The following is a 21766-nucleotide window of genomic DNA, read 5'->3' on the forward strand; positions in this document are numbered from 1 at the left end:
AAAAAGGGCCGTGCATGAAACTGACGTGCCGGGGGCTGGGTTAATTTTCAGAAAGTGAGTGCACTTGTGGAGGTGGCATCCTTACCAACAGAGCAAGTCACCTGCCGCCTCTTACGCGCCTCCACTCACTGTTGCCCCCACCCCCCCACCCCCACCCCCCCGCGCTGGAGGCCACCCTGGCTTCCAACCCCACTGACTGGCATGCAGTTTTTGAGCTTGGTGTCAATGGCATGCTGCAGAAGGTGTGCTTTGTGTCTGCCTTCTCTATCCCCGCATTGTGTCTGGAAGGTTCACCCGTGTTGTGTCCGGTAGTTCCCGCCCATTGCCGAGTAGTGCATCATCCTGTGCAGGAAGATCCTAGATGTGTAAATGGAAATGATCAGAGGAAGGACTTGCCAGGCTGGCCACACCCAGGGCTGGTGACCTCAGGGTGATCGGGGAGCAGCAGTGACCAGAGGGGACCTGCCAAGCAGACCTTTCAGAGCAGAGGAGATGGACGCCGGGCTTCCTAGATAAAATCCCCTGCCAGAGAGCAACCCTCACCCCTGGCGGTCCAGGGGGACCTGTGGCTCTCAGAGTGTTCCCAGTGCTGATGGGCTTTGCCATCATCTCTCCATCTTGGGATCTGGGGATCTGGGCCACAAACTGGCCCTGCCCACCTGAGCCTGCAGCTGAACTGCCTGGGTCTAAGGCCACTTGCTGCGTGACCTTGAACCAGCTCTATAACCTCTGAGCCCCCCAGGCTCCCCATCTACCTGGCCAAGCACCCCAGGCTTTAGTGAGAGAGGCCCCAGCCTCTCCCCCAGCAAGCTGCTGTCCTCCTCACCCCTCCATCCCAAATCCCCTTCTCCCCCTTCTCAGCAGAGCTGGGAGTCCCCTTTCACTCAGGAGGAAACCACATCTGCTCTGAGCGGCCATTCTTTGATCAGGATTTGAACGCGGTTCTCACTCAGTCTGCCCCGCTGCCCGTGCCCTCAGCCACAGTCACCCGGGATGTACACCTGAGGCTTGCACACGCTCCCCTGGAGGATTCATTCCATCAATCACTTCGTGAGTGATGCAGCTACTATCCGAATACTTACAGAGGGCCCACTGTGTGCCAGGCACCAGCTCTAGGGGTTGGGGCCAGAGCCCTTGTCAAAACAGGCCAAACCCTTCTCTCATGGGGCTCACATTCTGGTAGGGAAAGACACTGTAAAAATAAAAATGTGATGAGTGATCTGGAAAAAAAAAAAAAAAAAAAAGCAGGAAAGAGGGGTGGGGTCCGCATGAAGTTTTGCTATTTTATGTGAAGTTTATATATATCAAGGAAGGCCTCTCAGAGGAGGTGCCCTTTGAGCAGAAACCTGTAGAAGATGAGGGTGGGAGTTACAAGTGTGTGGGAGACGGGCCAGGTGGAACGGCTTGTGCAAAAGCCCTGAGATGAGAGCACCTGGAACAGAGGGGCCAGCGTGGCTGGCTCAGAGGAGCCAGGAGGAGAGAGCTGGGAGTCAGGCAACCCTCCTGCGGGGCCCTGTGGGCCACGGAGGGGACAATGACGGGCGTGTCCCCGCACAACTGCGTGCGTGAGGCCACCCATGTCCGCACCACGGGAACCCGAGGAAGCCCAGAAACTGAAAGAAGAAGCAAAGGCCTATCTGCACGCTCCCTGCCCCCTCCTAACCGCGGCTCCGCCGCGACAGAGGCGACTTCCTTTTTCCAGCCTATTTAAGTCTCAGCCCGCAGCGCCCCGGAGAAGAGGGGGCCGCACGGAACCCAGCCATGGGGGACCCCTTCATTCGCCACATCGCCCTCCTGGGCTTCGAGAAGCGCTACGCCCCCAGCCAGCACTACGTGAGTACCGGCCTGAGGCGCCCTGCGCGTGGGGACAGGACTGGCGGGGCGCAGGTGCCAGTCCCCGCGCAGCCCCGGGACTCCCGGCCCGAGACGCGGGCGGCCGAGGGGTGAGGGGGCGGGGCCGCGAACAAGGCTCCCCGGCTCTGGGCCTCAGGCCGCCCGCCGGGGCCGCAGTCAATGTGCGCCCTTCAAAAGGTGCGCGCCGCCACCCGGGCCCTCGGTGCGAGGACAGCGGCTTGGCCCCCGGCCCCCGCCCGCCCGCCCCACGCCCTGCTTCCCGCCCCAGCCCAGCGTCCCCTCTCCGCGCCCGGCAAGTGTCCCCGCGGCCCCTCTGGGAAGGGTCCCCGGGAGAGCGCCCTGGTGGCGATCAGTTACATTAGAGTCGTGACCCCTCCTGTAGGGTGACACCACCACAGGGACCAGAGGAGTCCCCCCTCCTGCCCTGGGGGAGCTGGAGGAGTGCAGGCCCAGACATGGCCATCCCATCACGGGGTCCCCAAACCCAGAGGAAGGCCAGGGAGGGATCCAATTAGTAAATTGGCACTTGTAGTGTATGTGCCAAGACCCTGCTTTTTTAACTTTTAATTTTGAAATAATTTCAAATTTACAGAAATGTCCCCCAAAATACCAATAACTCCAATATTCCTTCACCCACATTTCCTCTCTCCTTTCACTCTCTGTCTCTCCCCCTCCATCTCTTTGTCCCTCCTGCTTTCTCTCTCTCTGAATATACATTTTCTGAATCATTTGAGAGTTATTTGGAGACACTGTGTTTCTTTACCTCTAAGTATTTATTACAGGTGTGTATTTCTTAAAATCAAGGACGTTCTTTTACATAACCAAAGGTGTCAAAATGAGGAAATTAACACTGATAAAACACTGTTATGCAACCCACAGACTTTGTTCGGATTTTACCAATTGTCCTCTTGTCCCTCCGTAGGAAAATTTTTTCAGGTCAAGCATCCAATCCAAGATCACACAAATTAAAACAAACGAACAAAAACTATCCAGGATCACCTGTTGCATCTGAGTCGTCATGTCTCTTTGGCGTCTTTAAATCCAGATCAGTCTTAATCGGTCTTTGTCCTTCTCAACTTTGACTTTTTGAAGAGATGGGGCCAGTTATTTTGCAGAACACCCCTCGATTCGGGTGTGTCTGATACTTTGTTAGATCTTAGTAATGCAGGAACACCCCAGAAGTATTGATACGTTCTTTTCATTGATCGTATCAGGTGGCAGGTGATTTTGATTTGTTCCTTTATTGGTGATGTTAACTTTGATCACTGAGTCCTGGACGTGTCCTCCAAGTTTCTCTGCTGTAAAGTTACTCTTTTCCCCTTTGTAATTAATAACTAAACTATGGGGAGGTTATGTAAAGCTATGTGAATATCTTGTACCTTATAGTATCTGTATGACTCTTGCCTGAATCACATTACTATAATGATTGCCAAATAATGATTTTTAAACTCTCTTGGTCCTTCTGCATTTATTAGTTAACATTTTCCTGTGTCTTCCCTTCTTCCTTATTTATGTCAGTATGGATCCATGGATTCCTGTTTTATTCAGTGAGTTATAATCCAATACCATCATTACTTATTTTGATGCTCAGAATGTCCCAGATTTGGTGACTGGAGCTCCTTCAGGCTGGCTTCTGTACTTTTTTTTTTTTTTTTAATATATCCTGTCATTCTTTTTTCTTGCGGCGGGGGCAGTGGGGGACAGGGTGCCTGGGTACATTCTTATGGCACAAAGTGGGCCAGCTTAACTTGGACTTTCCCAGCCCTAGTCCTGGACTCAACCATTTCACTAAAGAGCCCTGGTTCTTTTTAGTGGGAGTGATATTAGAACCCAAGATCTGGAAGCTGGGTGTGCTCATTGCCACCAAGGTGTCATGGCTCATGACTGCCTTTCCAGTGGACAGACTGGAGGAAATAGCTATTTCATATCATCCTTGCTTCTCACCACTTTACGCTTGTAGCTCCTTTTTCTCACTGCAGGAACCCTGGCTCCCAACGAGATCAGTATATACACTCTTCTGCTCAATTCTAAAACACACATAAACTTGTTTCAGAATAATTACACCCACGCCACTATTAACAAGAAACCTACTAACCTATTAAGTCAAATTGAAGTTTTCTTTGCAGTTCTTCTGAAAGTGCTGCAACTAAAAGCTATTTGGATTCTTTTCCATTTTCCTTTAATATTTAGGTTATTACCCATTTTATATATAGATAAGTTCATTTGTTTCTGTTTCCAACTTTAAAGTTAAAAAAATCCTTGTTGATTTAATTTTACTTCTAAATTTGTAAAATATTAGCAAGTTCACCCATTTAAAGTGCACTATGGCTTTGGGTATATTTAAAGTTCTTCAACTATCACAACCATCTAATTTTTTAGAACATTTTTATCATCCCCGTTGGTAGCTATTCTTTTTATTCCCCAAGATTTTATTCTGAGAAACTTCAAATATACAGCAAAGTTGAAAAAAATTTCACAGCAAAACAAAACCAAACAAAAAACCCAACCAGGGACCTCCCTGGTGGTGCAGTAGTTAAGAATGTGCCTGCCAACGCAGGGGACACAGGTTCAAGCCCTGGTCCTGGAAGATCCCACATGCTGCAGAGCAACTAAGCCTGTGCACCACAACTAACTGAGCCTGCCCTCTAGAGCCCACAAGCCACAACTACTGAGCCCGTGTACTGCAACTACTGAAGCGTCTAGAGCCCATGCTCCGCAACAAGAGAAGCCACCACAATGAGAAGCCTGTGCACTGCAACGAAGAGTAGCCCCCATGCGCCACAACTAGAGAAAACCTGTGCACAGCAACGAAGACTCAACGCAGCCAAAAATAAGTAATTAATTTAAAAAAAAAAACAAAAAACCAAACCCAACCAGACATATGCTTACTATCTTGATTATACCATTAACATTTCCTATAGTACTTGCTTTATCATGTATGCATCCATCCATCCATCCACCCATCAATCTATCTTATTTTTGGTGCATTTCAAGGCAAATTACAAACATCAGTACACTGTCCTAAACGTTGGGTTGGCCAAAAAGTTCATTCCGGTTTTTCCTTAAGACCTCACAGAAAAACCCGAACGAACTTTTTGGCCAACCCAGTACTTCAGCATGCGTATCACAACTAGAGTTCAGTATTTTTCTGTAGTTTTTTTTCTCTTTTGATGGAAAATTTATGTAAAATGAAACCCACAAATCTCAGAGATACATTTGCTGAGATCTGACAGTACATCTCCCTACGTAACCCAAACTCTCATCAAGACGTAGACCGTAAAAAATAAAAAATAATAAAAAGAAAAAGATGTAGACCGTGACCATCACCCCATCTCACACCCCAGTCATTCCTCCCCATCCCCAGGTTTCTTCCACCTTAATTTAGTTGTGCTTGCTCTAGAATGTCATAGATATGGAATCATGTAGCCTTTCGCACCTGGCTTATTTCACTCAGCATAATTTAGTGATTTTGAGATTCATCCGCATGATTGCACACATCAGTAATTTGTTCTTTTTTGCGGCCGAGTGGTATTCTGCTAACTACTTTTGCAGGCCTATTTTTCCTTCCTGAGGTTTTTTGTTTTGTTTTGTTCTTGTTTGTTTTTAAATAATGGCTTTTTTGAGATATAATTCCCATGCCATATGATTGACCTACGTGAATTGTACATTTCAGTGGTTTTTAGGATACTCACAGAGTTGCACAACCATCACTACAATTGATTTTAGAAGATTTTCTTCATCACCCATACCCGTTAGCAGTCAAACCTCAGCCCCCTTACCCCCAGCCCCGCCCAGCCCCTGGCAACCACTAATCTACTTTCTGTCTCAATAGATTTGTCTCTTTTGGACATTTTGTGTGTGTGTGTGTGTGGCCACGTGCATGGCTTGTGGGATCTCAGTTTTCCGACCAGGGACTGAACCTCGGACCTTGGCAGTGAAAGTGCAGAGTCCCGACCACTGAACCACCAGGGAGCTCCCTGGACATTTCATAGAAATGGAACCATACAACAGCTGACTGAGTTCTTGTGTTGTCTGAGGTCAGCCCTTTCTGTATCTTACCTTCTGTTAACTCTCATACCAGCCTTAGTAGTGAGGTCCTACTTTTACCTCCAGTTTACAGATGAATTTGAGTTAATTTGAGAGAAGTCATCCCTCTTGCCCTGGGGACCATGAACTTGGTGCTCTTTCTGTGGCCCAGGTTACCCCAAAGAGCATTCTCCCACCCCCAGTCCTGTGGGCTTCCACCATGGGGTGGGGGGCTGCCCAGGTGCATGGCTGAACGAGATGCCCCACCTCTACCGCCCCCCAGGTCTACATGTTCCTGGTGAAATGGCAGGACCTGTCTGAGAAGGTGGTCTACCGGCGTTTCACTGAGATCTACGAATTCCATGTGAGTGCCCTGTGTTGGGGGTCCAGGGAGGGGATGCCACACCCAGTCCCAGCTCTGCCCTTTGGGGAGGGGAGCGGCCTAGGTGCTGACCAGGAGCTGAGGAACCCAGAGTCCCCCCGTCCCCTCCCAGCCCACAGATAAGGGGGCATTATTTTTTTTTAACTTTAAAAAGCACTAAAGCAATTTTTATTTTGGTGAAATATACATAACATACATTTACCACTTTACCCCTTTTAAGTGTACAAGCCAGTGGCATTAAGTACATTCACGGTGTCACACAGCCAACACCACCACCCATTTCTGAATACGTCTGTCTTCCCAAACCAAAACTCTGCACCCATTCCACAGGATCTCAAGGGGGCCGTCTCAAGGGCCCTGCTTGCTCTGTCCCTGCAGGGGACAGCCTGCCAGCGTCACCACCGCAGGTGTCATCCTAGGAGCTTGCTCTTTCACTCACCGTCGCTGGCCTGATGAGGACCCCTGGTGGATTAGAAGGAGGGCGGATAATCCTGACACCCAAGAAACCGGGTCCTCTTGCTTTGTGGGTGCCTGTTATCACCAAGGTTTACATGAGAGAATCCCCCAGGGTTCCCAACACCAGTGGCTGGTTGGACAAAATTGGGGGTGGTCATCGGGGGTCACAGTGCACACAGTGCTGGGTCCTGGTCTAAGACAGGGTCATATGGATGGAGGGGCCACAGAAGCCAGATGGGTTCCCCCAGGCCCCACTCCACACGCAGGGCCCTCCTTAACCAGGGAAGGGGCTTCAGGAAGCGTGCAGGTTCCTGCACTTCTCTTGTGTGAATTATTTAAAGTGAAATGCAAAGAAAACTGTAACCAGCCTTGTACACCCAGCACCTGGAGTCACAGCTGATATCACTGGGCCGTTTGCTATAAGGCGTTTTTTTTGTTTGTTTGTTTTAAAATTCATTTTATTTTTGGCTACGTTGGGCCTTCATTGCTTCGTGCAGGCTTTCTCTAGTTGTGGGAACGGGGTCTACTCTTCGTTGCGGTACGCAGGCTTCTCACTGTTGTGGCCCCGCCTGCTGTGGAGCACAGGGGCCCAGCCGCTCTGCTGCATGTGGGATCTTCCCGGACCAGGGCACGAACCCGTGTCCCTTGCATCGGCAGGCGGACTCTCTACCACTGCGCCACCAGGGAAGCCCACTAGGTTACATTTTTTGAGACTAGTCCATGCTGATGCTTTGTGGGGCTTCATCTCACCTCTTTAAACTGTTCTGGGTTATTCCATTGTAGGATTAGCTTCTTTTATTAATTGGTCGACTCATTCATTCATCCAACCACTATTTATTGAGCACCAACTAAGTACCAGGCACTTTCTACTTAGTGAGAAGGAAATGCTGCTGAAAGGCATAAAAGACAGATGCAAATCCTTGCCCACCCTAGTAGACCTTATGTTCTAGTGGAGGAGTCAGGATAACAGACAAACAAAAAAATAAGTAACTTATATAGTATGTTAGATGGTCCTTAGAATTACAGAGAAAAATAAAGCAGGGAGGGGAGGTGGGAAGGGTGGGACAAGGAAGGACAATTGTCAGGGAGGAGGCCTCACTGAAGTGGGAGATATCTCCTTGAAGAAGGAGAAAGAGAGAGAGAGAGAGTGACCTATGGATCTGTGTGGGGGAAGAATGGGAATCGCATGTGCAAAGGCCCTGGGGCAGGAGTGGGCCTGGAGCATTCAAGGGTGGCTGGAGCAGAGTGAACAACGGGAGAGTGGGGCAGGAGAGGTGAGCAAGGCAGGCAGAGGCAGGTCACATGGTGCCTTGTAGACCAATGCGGAGCCTTTGGCTTCCATTCTGAGTGAGCTGAGAGGCAGGGAGCGTTCTGAGCAGAGGAGGGACAGGATGCAACTTAGGTTTTCAGAGGATCCCTCTGGATGCTGGATTGAGGACAGACAAGGGAGGGGGAGGGGTGAGTGACCTAAGAAGGTTATAATAACCAGACCCGGTGGAAGCTCAGACCAGGGTGGTGGCAGCAAGTGTAGTGAGAAGAATCAGATTCTGAATAGATTTGGGGAGCAGAACCGAAAGAATTTGCTGATGGATTGGATGTGAGGTGGAAGAGAAAGAAGAATCCAGGATGCCACCAGGAGCTTCTAGCCTGAGCAATTGGAAGGGTATTTAGGTCATGTCCAATTTTGTGTTTTACAGTGCTGTAATAAAACAGATTCCTTCACATCTGCTTTTCTGTCTAGAAAATCTTAAAGGAGATGTTTCCTATCGAGGCAGGGGACATCAACCCAGAGAACAGGATCATCCCCCACCTGCCAGGTGAGGAGCAGGCCTGAGTCACCTGGGCAGGCTCACCTGTCCCAGCTCCCCTCACCTGCCCTCTGATTGCCCCCTCCACTCCCACCCTCTCCGGACTTGACGTTTCGAGTGTGCTCACTGGTCCTCTGGTGCCCCTCCCTGGTCCGCCCAGCCCCGCGGTGGTTTGATGGGCAGCGGGTGGCCGAGAGCCGCCAGGGCACCCTCACCGAGTACTGCAACTCGCTCATGAACCTGCCTGGCAAGATCTCCCGCTGCCCCCACCTCCTCAACTTCTTCAAGGTGCGCCCTGACGACCTCAAGCTCCCCACGGACAGCCAGTGAGTGGCGGGAGGAGGAAAGGTGGTGGTCAGACCCTTGCCTGGAGCGGGTGGGACTATCCCCATGTTACACAGGAGGAGCCTGAGGCTCAGAGAGGGGAAGTGACTTGCCCAAAGTCACACAGCAGGGAAAGCCAAGGAGGCAGGATTCCAACTCTGGACACCCCCAGCATCCCTGCCAAGTTTCTACCTGGACCCGACCCCTCTGAGCCTCAAGGTGCTGGGGGTCGGGGGGAGGCACTGTGGGCTGGGGGTCTAAGGTCCTAAGTCCTTGTCCTGACTCTGAGACTGCCTGGCCGTGGGACATGGAGCCTTCTGAAGGCAGCTTCCCCTTCTGTGACCGGGTGGTGAGGGCCAGATGCAGTAGTGGGTGCTGGGGAGAGTTGCTTACAAACTGTGAAGTGTGGAGCCCCCGAGAGGATGTGGGGGGCCGGTGGCCTCTGTTCCTTCCTGAGCCTGTCTCAGGCCCCTGCCTATCCTTTGTCACCTCATTCTCTGCCTGCCCTCGCCCCAGGGATCTCCTGTGCTCAGGGCCCTGCGTGGACAGCATCGGAGATGCTGATGAGATCTCGCGGGAATGTGCTGCGGAAGGTCCTTCTCTCTGTCCCCCTCTGGTACTGAGTGCTGGGGGAGGCCTGGAGGACAGGGCTGCCGTAGAGACAGCAGGGCTCCAGCCAGTGCTTCTGGACCCTTGATCACATCCCTGGTCCTGGGCAGGGCAGTTCCCATTGGCCCTGGGGTTGGGGGCGCCCACTCCTGTTGGCTTCCCTCTCGAGGCTCCAGCAGAAGGGAGCTGGCCCATGAGCCTTCTCCTTTGGGTCTGCAGGAGGCTGGGGCCCCTCCTCGGGCTGGCTGAGCAGAGCCTGTCCTCCTCAAAGCCCTGTCCTTCTAGTCCAGTTGCTACCTTCTCTCTGCAGCGGCCCCCATTTCCCACGTTCCTTCTGGGAACTTTCTTGGCAAGTTCTTCTGGAGGTCTGCCCGGAGCATGCTGTTCTCCAGGGGAAGCTGAGCGTCTGACCCAGACTGTCCTCTGATGCAGGGTGAAAAAGCCAGAGACATACCTGATGCCCAGAGATGGCAAGAGCAACGCTGCAGGTGAGAGGCCGGGGCCAGCCAAGTGAGGGTCACCCTAAGGGACTGCTGACACCATCAGGGACCCTGAGCTCGGTGTGTGCAGGGAAAAGAGCAGGAGGTGAGAGCAGCTGTGAAGGGTCTTGGTGGCTGCACTGAAGTGTTGGGGTCTTTGAGGGTCACTGGTCAGTGAAGGGAGCTCACCTCCATGGCTGCAGCGCCCAGCACAGACCCTGGCTCCCAACAGCCTAGAGGATGTTCTGGCTGAATGAATGAACAGATTTAGGGGTGACTCAGGGGCATGACAGTATCTAGTCTTTATTGCACGATAATTGTTAATAACATTACCTAACATTTATCGAGCACGTACCCTGTGCCAGGCGCTATTTTAAATGTTTTCCATGTATTAACTCATGTAACCATCTCTATAATAGTATGAAATAGGTACAACTGTGCTATTATCCCCATTTTGCAACTGGACAACACTGAGGCTTGATTTAAGTTGAGATTCTTGACAAGGGACACACAGCTACTAAATGTGGAGCACGATTTCAGCCAGTCGGTGGGACACACAGTCAAGTACTCTGGGCTACTCAAAGTGTGGTCCAGTGACCAGCAGTGTCTTAGGTCAGGCTGCTATAACAAAGTGTCATAGAGTGGGTGGCTTAAATAGAAGAAATGAATTTTCTCATAGTTCTGGAGGCTGGAAGGCTGAGATCAAGTTGTGGGCAGGTTTGGGTTCAGCTGAGGCCTCTCTCCTTGGCTTGCAGACGGCTGCCTTGTTGCTTTGTCCTCACATGGCCTTTCCTCTGTGCATGCAACTCCCTGGTGTCTTTTCCTCTTCCTATAAGGACACCAGTCCTATTGGATCAGGGTCCCACCCTTATGACCTCATTTAACCTTAATCACCTCCTTGAAGGTTTTATCTCCAAATACACTCAGATTCTAAGGTACTGGGGGTTAGGGCTTCAACATATGAATTTGGGGGTGGGGGGACACAATTCAGCCCATAACAGGCAGCAGCAGTACTGCCTGGGGGCTGGTTAGACATGTAGCCTCTCAGGTCCCACCAGAGGCCTATGGAATCAGCACCTATGTTTCAGCAAGATCCCTGGGTGATTTGTGTGCACCTTGAAGTTGAGAAGGGCTGCTTGCTAACCACATCAAATGAGAAAGAGACCGTGTGTAAAGTGTGTGACCAGTGTCTGGAACACACTAGGTGCTCAATAAGTGCAGGGCTGCGAAGACTAGCTTGTCTTTGCTGCTTTCCAGTATACAGGGCGCGTCTACCCCTGGCCTGTCTGGAGCTGGGTGGGATGGGATGCCAGTGCCTGTTCAGGTGGCCTACACAGGGCCCACAGGGGAGAGCCAGGACGAGGCGCCCACAATGTCCACTCACCCTGCCCTCCCTCTACCCAGACATCACGGGCCCCATCATCCTGCAGACGTACCGCGCCATTGCTGACTATGAGAAGAGCTCAGGCTCCGAGATGGCTCTGGCCACAGGCGACGTGGTGGATGTCGTGGAGAAGAGCCAGAGTGGTCAGCCTCCCCGCCCTGCCTGGACCGCCCTCCCCTGGCGCCTGGGCCCATGGCTACAGGACCCCACCAAGGCTCTGTCCCCCAGGCAGCCCCAGGCCTCCTCCCCGCCTGGCCCACCGGGGGGCTCTGGCTCCTTCAGGGGCCCTGACTGTTCTCCCCACACTGTGGGTCACCCTCTCTCTGAGAGTGTGCCCCAGGGCAGCTCTGGGGATCTGCACACATTCTGGGCTGTGACTGTGCATCTCTGGGGGTTATATCCGGGTGGACGTGTGAACTTCTCACCATGTGTGTGATGTGGGTTCTGAGCTGTAGTTCTGTGACCCTGTGGGTACTGGTGTGTGTGATTTTGGTGTAGAGTGTGGTGAAGGTGACATTTCTGGATCTGAGTGTTGGACGCCTGTGTGTCTGTGTCTGAGTGCCCTCACCCACCCCTACCCCCCACCGATGGCTGAGGGAGGCTCCCAGGCCCGCCCAGACCTACCGCCCCGTATCCCTGGCACAGGCTGGTGGTTCTGCCAAATGAAGACAAAGCGCGGCTGGGTCCCGGCGTCCTACTTGGAGCCCCTGGACAGTCCAGATGAGGCAGAAGACCCAGAACCCAACTATGCAGGTGCCCCTCCCCTCCTCGGCCTCAGGGGTGGGAGAGAGGGGCAGGATTGAAGAACCAGAAGTGACTGCTTTGGGGTCAGACATGACTGTCGGCTGGGCAGGAGGGGAGGCAGGGCTGAGACCCTAGGTTGGGTCTAGGTGGGGTAGGAGGTGGTGCCCTTGGTCAGGACAGGGGGAACCAGGAGGTAGAATAGAGGTGAGGGGGATAAGGTCAGCCTGGGACACCGTGTGGCTGCCAGCCTGGGGCCGGGTCCAGTGGGAAGCTGCATGATGAGCCAAACTGAGGCTCAGGAAGGAGGGCTGCCTGGAGGTGGGGGCATTATGGCTGACTAGAATGGAAAAACTGGCAGCCCCTGGGCTGGATGGGTCCCACGTGGGGTTTGAAAAAATTTAGTATTGGTTGCCCGTATTTTGCAATAGAAAGATCTTACAATTTTATATGGATTTATGACTCCTCTTTAAAAATTGGGAAAGGCGTGTGTATTGGGCCTGCAGCCCCACATGCCAATAGTGGACTGGAGTTGAGTAGCTCAGGTGCCACTGGATGGGTGCTCTACCTCTGCACTTTCTGCCTAGCCACTCCTCGTGTGCAGGTGCCTGGCCAGGTCTCTGCAGTCATGGGTGCTCCTGGCCTCTGGTGTGGGTGATTGTGGGTAGGAGCGGGCGAGCTCCCCTGGGTAGAGTAGGCAGAGGGCACAAGTCCAGAGTGTCTCCACGAGGAGGGGGGAGGGCTGGAGGAGAGAGGTCCTGGGCTCCAGCTGGAGGAAGCCCCAGGCCCAGAGAGGAGGGGCGGGGTGGTGAGCCCCGTGCTGGGGGGGGCTTCACACTCTGCCCCTCCCCTCTCCAGGTGAGCCCTACATCACCATCAAAGCCTACACTGCCCTATTGGAGGATGAGATATCTTTGGAGCAGGGCGAAACCATCGAGGTCATTCATAAGCTCCTGGATGGCTGGTGGGTCATCAGGTAGGAGAGCTGTGCCCTCCCTCCCACTGCACCTGCCCTGAGAGTTAGCCTGGCCTGGGGTTGGGCCTGCGTGGGCTCAGTGCCAACTTGACTGTGTGACTCTGGGAAGGCCACTGCCTCTCTCTGGGCTGTTTCCATTTTGGAAGCAGACTCGTGATAATCCCAGCCTGCCCGTGTCTCAGGGTTCAGTAGTCCTTGTCTGAGTGGGAACACCTTTCCTTTGTGACTTGGGGTCACATCCCCTGACCAGTCCATCTATTCATTCTCCAGCAACACAATTAATTGTATTAGTTATTATATTTGATAGCTGCTAGAGCAGACCCTGTCATCCCTTTTCCTTTTAAAATCCTTCATTGCAATTTCCATCTGTTTATTCCTCCAAGTGAACGTAGGAATACTAACTTGTTTTTCTGGTTCTGGGGAAAGCAGAATCCCAGGGTCTTGCACACGATTTCAGAGCCCTGAGTCACAGGGCCCATCCGTGACCCCAGTGAGCTTGTGGCCACAACACCCCCCCATCAGCGTGGCCCTTGGCTGGGGACTTTGAGGCAGGATTTCTCAACCTTTTATTTTTTAAATTTTATTGGCATATAGTTGCTTTACAGTGTTGTGTTCGTTTCTGCTGTACAGCAAAGTGAATTAGTTTTTTGACCCAAACTCAGTTAACCCCCATTATGCACCCCTGAGACAATGTTTGTGAGTCTCCCACCAGCCAAGAAGCATCAGAGTTTTACAGAGTGAGGTTTGTATTATGCAAAGGCTGTTGTTTTTTTTTACTACCAAATGTAGTAGTGAGAATGGAAAGAAAAATCTTCTCAACAAATGGTGCTGGAACAACTGGATATCCCTATGGGGGGGAAAAAAATGAACCTAGATCCCTGCCTCACACCATACACCTTTATTTGGAACATTTCACAGATTTTACCAAGCACAAAACCCAAAACTAAAAAGCTTTTGGAAGGAAGCATAAGGGAACTTGGTGACCTGGAGGTACGCAGAAGTTTCTTAGGACACAGAAGGCAATCACCATAAAAGAGAAAACTGACAAATACAATATTGCAGATGTTTTTGTAGCAAACACCTGTCCCTGGGGAGATGGATCTGCTAACTTCCTCCCCCTCTCAGTGTCACAACTGGGAAGGCCTGTGTGGCATTGATGAGGAAACTGAGGCACACAGGTGCAGGGTCTGGTGTTGGCTGCCGTGTTTGCCACCTCCCAGCTGCCTTGACCCCATGTCTGAGGCCCCGCCCCTGCAGCTGCTCAGGCCTCAAGGGCTGCCTCTGTTGCAGAAAAGAAGATGTCACAGGTTACTTCCCATCCATGTACCTGCAACAGGCAGGGCAGGACACAGACCAGGCCCAAAGCCGGATCAAGAGGGGAGCGCCGCCCCGCAGGTGAGCAAGAGCCCCCGGGGCAGGGGGGGTGGGCTGGGCGGGGCTGAGGAGGGTATACCACGGCTTCCGTCTGTCTGTCCAGGCCCTGGATAGGCAGTGCTGGGGCAGGGGAGATGGTGCAGGGGCGCTCAGCCTGGCGGGGTAGGCAGCACCCTCACTGGATGGAGGCCCCCTCCCACACTCTGGGGCTGGCACGGGGGCGGTGGGAAAGCAGAGGTGTGAGATGGTGTGGAGATGGCGGCTCCGATGCCTAGAGTCCTCGGGATGGCCCGTGAGGGCTGCGGCAGTTCGGAGGGCTTTCCTGGGGAGGGGGTAGGCTGGAGGCTGGTGAGGGGTGTGGGAAATGGGCCTGGGCTCTGAGTCAGGGCAGGGGTCCGCGTCGGTGAGGGACAGTCGCCTTCATGCCCCGCCCAGGCTGTGCTGGACCCCCCCACCCCGCCTCCTTCCCACTCTCAACCTCCCCGGGCTAGTCTTTGGACTCCAGGGGTGGCCATGAGAGTCCCCTCGGGCAGGGACGCGGGAAGGGCAGGGACGTGGGGCGCTGACCAAAGCCCCTGTCCTGCTGTGCCCAGGTCGTCCATCCGCAACGCGCACAGCATCCACCAACGGTCACGGAAGCGCCTCAGCCAGGACACCTATCGGCGCAACAGTGTTCGTTTTTTGCAGCAGCGCCCCCGCGGGGCGCGGCCGGGGCCCCGGAGCCCAGGGAGCGCACTGAGTGAGTGAGGGCGGGGGCCTGGGGGCAGGGCCTGAGTCTGGGGGCGGGCCCCGGGGCGGGCCGGAGGTGAGGAGGGATGTGGCCAGCATCTAGGGTGATGAGAGGCGGGGCCTTGAGGGGTGGGGCCTGAAAAGAGAAGAGAGGCGGGGCCGAGCAGGCGGGGCGGGCCTCAGCTGGCGCTGTCCTCCAGCAGAGGAGGAATCGCTCAAGACCGAGCGCCCCAAGCCGCAGCCGGCCGTGCCCCCGAGGCCCAGCGCAGACCTCATCCTGCACCGCTGCAGCGAGAGCACCAAGCGGAAGCTGGCCTCCGCCGTCTGAGGCCGCCCCCACATGACGCTCTTCCCACCTCCAGCCCCTATCCCTGTATATACATGTATAGAGCCTGAGGTTTGGCGGCAGACGGCAGCCCTTGGCCCCGCCCCACCTAGCTATCCGCCACCCTTAATAAATGTTGCTTGGAGTGGACTGATGGTTTGCAAAGTCTTGCTGCGGGCTGGGCAACACCCTTGGTATTTCTAGAAATAGGACTGAAGGCTGTGAGCTCTATTGGGGGAAGGTGCAAGAACTGAGGTCCGGTTGCATACTTTACTGGCCTTGCCCAAGACCAAGTTTGCACAAGGCCAAGTGCAAGAGGAAACCCCAGTCCCCTCTGTTTGTCTGACAGACTGCCTACTTGAACTCTGGCCTCACTGCAGAAGAGTTCTGAAGAAGAGTAGACACAGTGCATAGTTGGGAGGGGAGGTGAGCCAGGGCCCTAGGTGACCTTGTGTGTGCACCCTGATTACCCAAAAAAATGTAATTTAGGTATAGGGAGACACACCTTAGATGTAAGGACATAACAAAGTGAAAGTGAAGGGATGGAAAAAGATACTTCATGCAAATGGAAACCGAAAGACAGCTGGAGTAGCTATACTTAGATAGAACAAAGACTGTAATAAGAGACATTGGCACTACATAACAGTAAAGGGGTCAATCAAATAAGAGGGTATAACATTCGCAAATATTTATGCACCCAACATAGGAGCACTAACATATAAAAAGCAAATATTTACAGACCTAAAGGGAGGAATAGACAGCAATACAATAATAGTAGGGGACTTTAATACCTCATTTACATCAATGGATAGGTCATCCAGACAGAAAATCAATAAGGATTTTCCAAGATAAATCATATGTTAGGCCATAAAACAAATTTAAGAGGACTGAAGTTATATCAAGCATATTTTTTCTAGCCACGACGGTATGAAACTAGAAATTAATTACATGAAGAAAAGTGGAAGACTCACAAACATGTGGAGATTAAACAAGTTATGAACAACCAGTGGGTCAAAGAAGAAATCAAAAAGAGAAACAACAACAAAATACCTTGAGAAAAATGAAAATGGAAATGTAACATACCAAAATTTATGAGATGTAGTAAAAACAGTTCTAAGAGGGAAGTTCATAGCAATAAATGCTTACCTCAGGAAACAAGAAAAGTCTCAAACAACCTAACTCAACACCCCAAGGAACTAGAAAAAGAAGAACTAATGAAGCCCAAAGTTGGTAGAAGGAAGGAAGGAACAAAAATTAGAGCAGAAATAAATGAAATAAAGACTGAAAAGAATAGAAAAGATCAGTGAAACTAAGAGCCGGTTCTTAGAAAAGATAAACAAAACTGACAAACTTTTAGCTGGACTCAGCAAGAAAAAAAGAGAGAGGACTCAAAATCAGAAATAAAAGAGGAGATGTTACAACTGATACCAAAGAAATACAAAGGATCATAAATGACTACTGTGGGGACTTCCCTGGTGGCGTAGTGGTTAAGAATCTGCCTGCCAATGCAGGGGACATGGGTTCGAGCCCTGGTCTGGGAAGATCCCACATGCCGCGGAGCAACTAAGCCCACGAGCCACAGCTACTGAGCCCACACGCTGCAACTACTGAAGCCTGCGCGACTAGAGCCCATGCCGTGCAACAGGAGAAACCACCGCAATGAGAAGCCTGTGTACTGTAACGAAGAGTAGCCCCCCCTCGCCGCAACTAGAGAAAGCACAGCAACGTGCAGCAACGAAGACCAAACACAGCCAAAATAAATATTTATTATTTTTTAAGTTTACTATTCTTGAAAAATCAAAATAAATAAATAAATAAATGACTACTGTGAACAATTATATGCCAAACTAGAAGAAATGGATAAATTGGACAACCAAGAAAAAAATGGATAAATTGCTAGAAACATACAACCTACAAAGACTGTGATGAAACAAAATCTGAATGGACCAATTATTAGCAAGGAGACTGAATCAGCAATAAAAAAGTCCCCCAAAACAAAAGTCCAGGACCAGATGACTTCACTGGTGAATTCTACCAAATATTCTTCTCAAATTCTTCTCAAACTCTTCCAAAAAATATGAGGGGAACTCTTTCATATTTTATGAGGCCAGCATTACCCTGATACCAAAACCAGACAAGGATGCCACAAAAAAAGAAATTGCAGGCCAGTATCCCTGATTACCATAGATGCAAAAATCTTCAAAAAAGTATTAGCAAACAGAATTCAACAATACCTTAAAAGGATAACACACCATGATCAAGTAGGATTTATTCCAGGCATGCAGTGATGGTTCAATGTTCACAAATCAGTCAATGATACACCACATTAACAAAACAAAGGATAAGAATCATATGATCATTTCAATAGATGCAGAAGAAGCATGTGACAAAATTCAACACCCATTTAGAATGAAAACACTCAAAGCAGGTATAGAGGGAACATACCTCAACATAGTAAAGGCCACATATGACAAGCTCATAACTAACATCACACTCAATGGTGAAAAGCTAAAAGCTTTTCCTCTAAGACCAGGAACAAGACAAGGTTGCACACTCTCACCAATTTTATTCAACATAGTATTGGAAGTCTTAGCCAGAGCAATCAGGGAAAAAAAACAACAACGAAATGAAAGACATCCAAATTAGAAAGGAAGAAGTAAAACTGTCACTATTTGCAGATGACATGATATATGTAGAAAACCCTAAAGACTCCATTAAAAACTCTTAGTACTAATAAACAACTTTAGTAAAGTTGGAGGATACAAAATCAACACAAACATCTGCTGCATTCCTTTATGCTTATAATGAACTATCAGAGTGAGAAACTGTCAGAAGACAATCCCATTAACAATTGAATCAAAAAGAATAAAACACCTAGGAATAAATTTAACCAAGGAGGTGAAAGACCTGCATATTGAAAACTATGAGACATTAATGAAAGAAAGTGAAGAAGACTCAAAAAATAGAAAGATATTCTGTGCTCATGGATTGTAAAAATTAATTTTGTTAAAATATCCATACTACCCAAAGCAATATACAGATTCAATGCAATCCCTATCAAAATTGAATGGTATTTTTCACAGAAATTTCACAGAAATAGTACAAACAATCCTAAAATTTGTATGGAACCACAAAAGACCCCAAATGGCCAAAGCAATCCTGAGAAAAAAAGAACAAAGCTTGAGGCATCACACGCCCCAATTTCAAACTATGTTACAAAGCTATAGTAATTAAAACAGTATGGTATTGGCATTAAAACAGGTGCATAGATCAATGGAACAGAGTAGAGAACCCAGAAATAAACTCATGCATATATGGTCAATTAATTTACAACAAAGGAGCCAAGAATATGTAATGGGGACAGAACAGTCTTCAGTAAATACTGTCTGGGAAAATTGGACAGCCACATGCAAAGGAATGAAACCGGACCACTATCTTACACAATACACAAAAACTGATGACCAACTTAAGTGTAATACCTGAAAACATAAAGCTCCTAGAAGAAAACATAGACAGTAAACTACTGGTATAGGTCTTGGCGATGAGTTTTTGAATCTGCACCAAAAGCAAAAGCAACAAATGCAAAAATAAACAAGTGGGACTACATCAAACTAAAGGCTCCTGCACAGCAAAATAAACAACAAACAAAATGAAAAGGCAGCCTATAGAATGAGAGAAAATAACTGCAAATCATATATTTGATAAGGGGTTAATATCCAAAATACATGAAGAACTCATATAACTCAATATCAAAAACAAACAATCCAATTAAAAAATGGACAGAAGATCTGAATAGACATTTCTCCAAGGAAGACATACAGATGGCCAACAGGTACATGAAAAGACGCCGAACATCATTCATTCAGGGAAATACAAATAAAAACCACAATGACACAGCACCTCATACCTGTTAGAATGGCTATTATCAAAAAGACAAAAAAATAACAAGTGTTGGCAAGGATGTGGAGAAAAGGGAAGACTTGTGCACCGTTAGTGGGAATGTAAATTGGCTCAGCCACTATGGAAAACAGTATGAAGTTTCCTCAAAAAAATTAAAAATAGAACTATCATATGATCCAGTTATTCCATTAGAATCTGGGTATTATGAGAATAAAATGAAAACACTAAAGATAACTGCACCTTGATGTTCATTGCAGCATCATTTACGATAGCCAAGATATGGAAACAACTTAAGGGACCATCAATGGATGACCAGATAAAGAAATTGTGGCATAAATACACAATGGAATATTATTCAACCATAAAAAATAATAAAATCTTGCCACTTGCAACAAAATGGATGAACTTTGAGGGCATTATGCTAAGTGAAATAAGTCAGACAGAGAAAGGCAAATACTGTATTATCTCTCTTATATGTGGAGTCTAAAAGACAAAGAAAGAAACAAAAAACAACCAAGCTCTTGGATACATTAAACAGATTGGTGGTTGCAATAAGTGGAGGGTGGGTGGGGGTGGAAGAAATGGGTGAATTGTTATTTACTTATTTCTTTATTTTAGTTTATATAAATTGAATAAACATTTTTTTTAACTGGCAAATATAAACAGGAGAGTATAATTGATCTCTCATTCCAGATTCAGTTGAAAATAGCCATCTTGGGGCCATTGCTAAGGCACAGAAAGGGCACAGAAATTTAGACGTCTACCCAGTTTTCACTCCCTGAGACATAGTGGGGGTCTTGGCTAATAGAGCTGTGAATATTCAGTGAAGGACAATAGTTTATCACACACACAAAGAATTATAATTTAGCTATAGGGAGGGGCGCCTCTGATTATTCACTGAGAGCCTGCCCAGTTAGGAAGTTGTACCAGAAAGCGATTATTCACCACCCACCCCAGCACTGCTGCTAGCCCATGGCCTCCAAGTCTTTGCTGGTGGGTCTGTCCCCAAATGCAAAGATACCATGATGCAAACAGGAGCTGCAAATCTCATAAAAGATGCAGCTTGTCTCGAAGGCCATGGGTAGCATGGAGAGCTTCTCTTCCTGTGTGGGAAGCAGCATATGAGGCTGGACAAATCTGGTCACTTAGAGATAAGAGGAAATGGGTTTCTCCCAGTCTTGGCTCAGTCATACGAGTGACCATGCTGGTCAAGCCACTTGGCCCAGCACACACTACAGGTAGAGAAGGAACCTGGGAACCCTGGGAGTTGAATCAAAGCAGAACAGCCCCATGAATGGTCCAGCCAACAGAAGGCAGCCCAGACTGAACGCTGAGGTCACCTCCCTGTTACCTGATGGGCTAACCACCCGGGAGCCACACGTGACAATGATGAGCGGGAGCTCTATGACAGATGCCTGCCAGGTCTCCACGTAAGCATGGTGGCTGCTTAGAAAAGGAAGAAGAACATGGACCTTGGAGTCACATGAACCTGGGTCTGAATCCTCTCCTGGCTGCGTGGCCTCAGGCAGGCCATTTAATCACTCTGAACCCCAGTTGCCTGTCTAAAAACGTGGGGGCCGGTCTTTCCCCGCAGGGTTTGCAGGACCACGCCTCTCGTGTTCAGAGCCAACGTGTGCTCGGGTACAGCAGAAGCTGGCCCCCCCCGACTTCCGCTGTGAACCAGTCCATCCTTCATTCACTTCCCAGGAAGTGAGCCTCTGAGCCAGCCAGACCCAGCTGGACCTGCAGTCTACCTCCCAAGGTCAGGAACTGCCCAGGTTGGGTCATTCCTGTGTCTGAGGACATACATCCAGGCCCCAGCTGGGGCTGGGTCCACTGCCCAGGTGACCACCTAGAGGTTGGTCTCTCCCCCCGGCAGCTTCCCTTCATTTCTATCAATGCCTTTTCCTCCACTGCTTCCTGAATGGGTCATCAGGTAGGATCTTCAACCTTTTTGTACCCTCATCAGATTAATTCCTCCAAATCTGGAAAGTATTCACAATTTTGGGTCACTAATTCCAGCAACTAATAGATACTAAGAACACAGATATCTCTAAGTTTATGTCTATATCTGTATCTGCATCTATATGCTTTTTTTTGAGTTGATAAAGTTTTGTGACCTTGTGTGATTTTTTTTTTGCGATTGAAGTATAGTTAATTTACAGTGTCATGTTAGTTTCAGGTGCATCTATATGTTTTTAAGTGACAACCCTCCAGAGGAAAAATTCTATAAAGGAAAGGACATTATTTGGTCAACTGACAAAACTGGAATATGAATGGTAAACCAGACAAAAGTATTGCATCAGTGTTCAATTTACTGGAGTTGGTAACTAAATCATGGCTATAGAAACCCTCTTCTTAGAAAATACTCCTTAAAGTATTTAGGGATAAATGAGGTA

General features: G+C 49.4%; 1 protein-coding gene across 8 annotated transcripts; it reads left to right on the plus strand.

The window, feature by feature from the left end:
- Positions 1 to 1702: 1702 nt before the first annotated feature.
- NCF1 (neutrophil cytosolic factor 1) lies at positions 1703 to 21121 on the plus strand. 8 transcript variants are annotated; one of them, XM_022588120.3, is made up of 12 exons: positions 1703 to 1833; positions 6164 to 6244; positions 8460 to 8535; positions 8687 to 8852; positions 9770 to 9808; positions 9892 to 9947; positions 11343 to 11465; positions 11968 to 12075; positions 12922 to 13039; positions 14330 to 14434; positions 15007 to 15152; positions 20962 to 21121. In XM_022588120.3, the coding sequence occupies exons 1-12, from the start codon at positions 1762 to 1764 to the stop codon at positions 21087 to 21089; spliced, it is 1218 nt and encodes a 405-aa protein (XP_022443828.1). In that variant the 5' UTR covers positions 1703 to 1761; the 3' UTR covers positions 21090 to 21121. The 8 variants fall into 8 exon arrangements, with proteins under 8 accessions (XP_022443828.1, XP_022443829.1, XP_022443830.1 ...); XM_022588121.3 differs by lacking the exon at positions 20962 to 21121 and adding an exon at positions 15343 to 15617; XM_022588122.2 differs by lacking the exon at positions 20962 to 21121 and adding an exon at positions 15346 to 15617 and having other exon boundaries at positions 1704 to 1833.
- The last annotated feature ends 645 nt before the right edge of the window (positions 21122 to 21766 follow it).

The sequence above is a fragment of the Delphinapterus leucas genome, chromosome 15 (genome assembly GCF_059928025.1).
Source record: "Delphinapterus leucas isolate spDelLeu-1000000601 "Yukka" chromosome 15, BTC_Dleu_Yukka2, whole genome shotgun sequence".
NCBI classification, from domain to species: domain Eukaryota; kingdom Metazoa; phylum Chordata; class Mammalia; order Artiodactyla; family Monodontidae; genus Delphinapterus; species Delphinapterus leucas.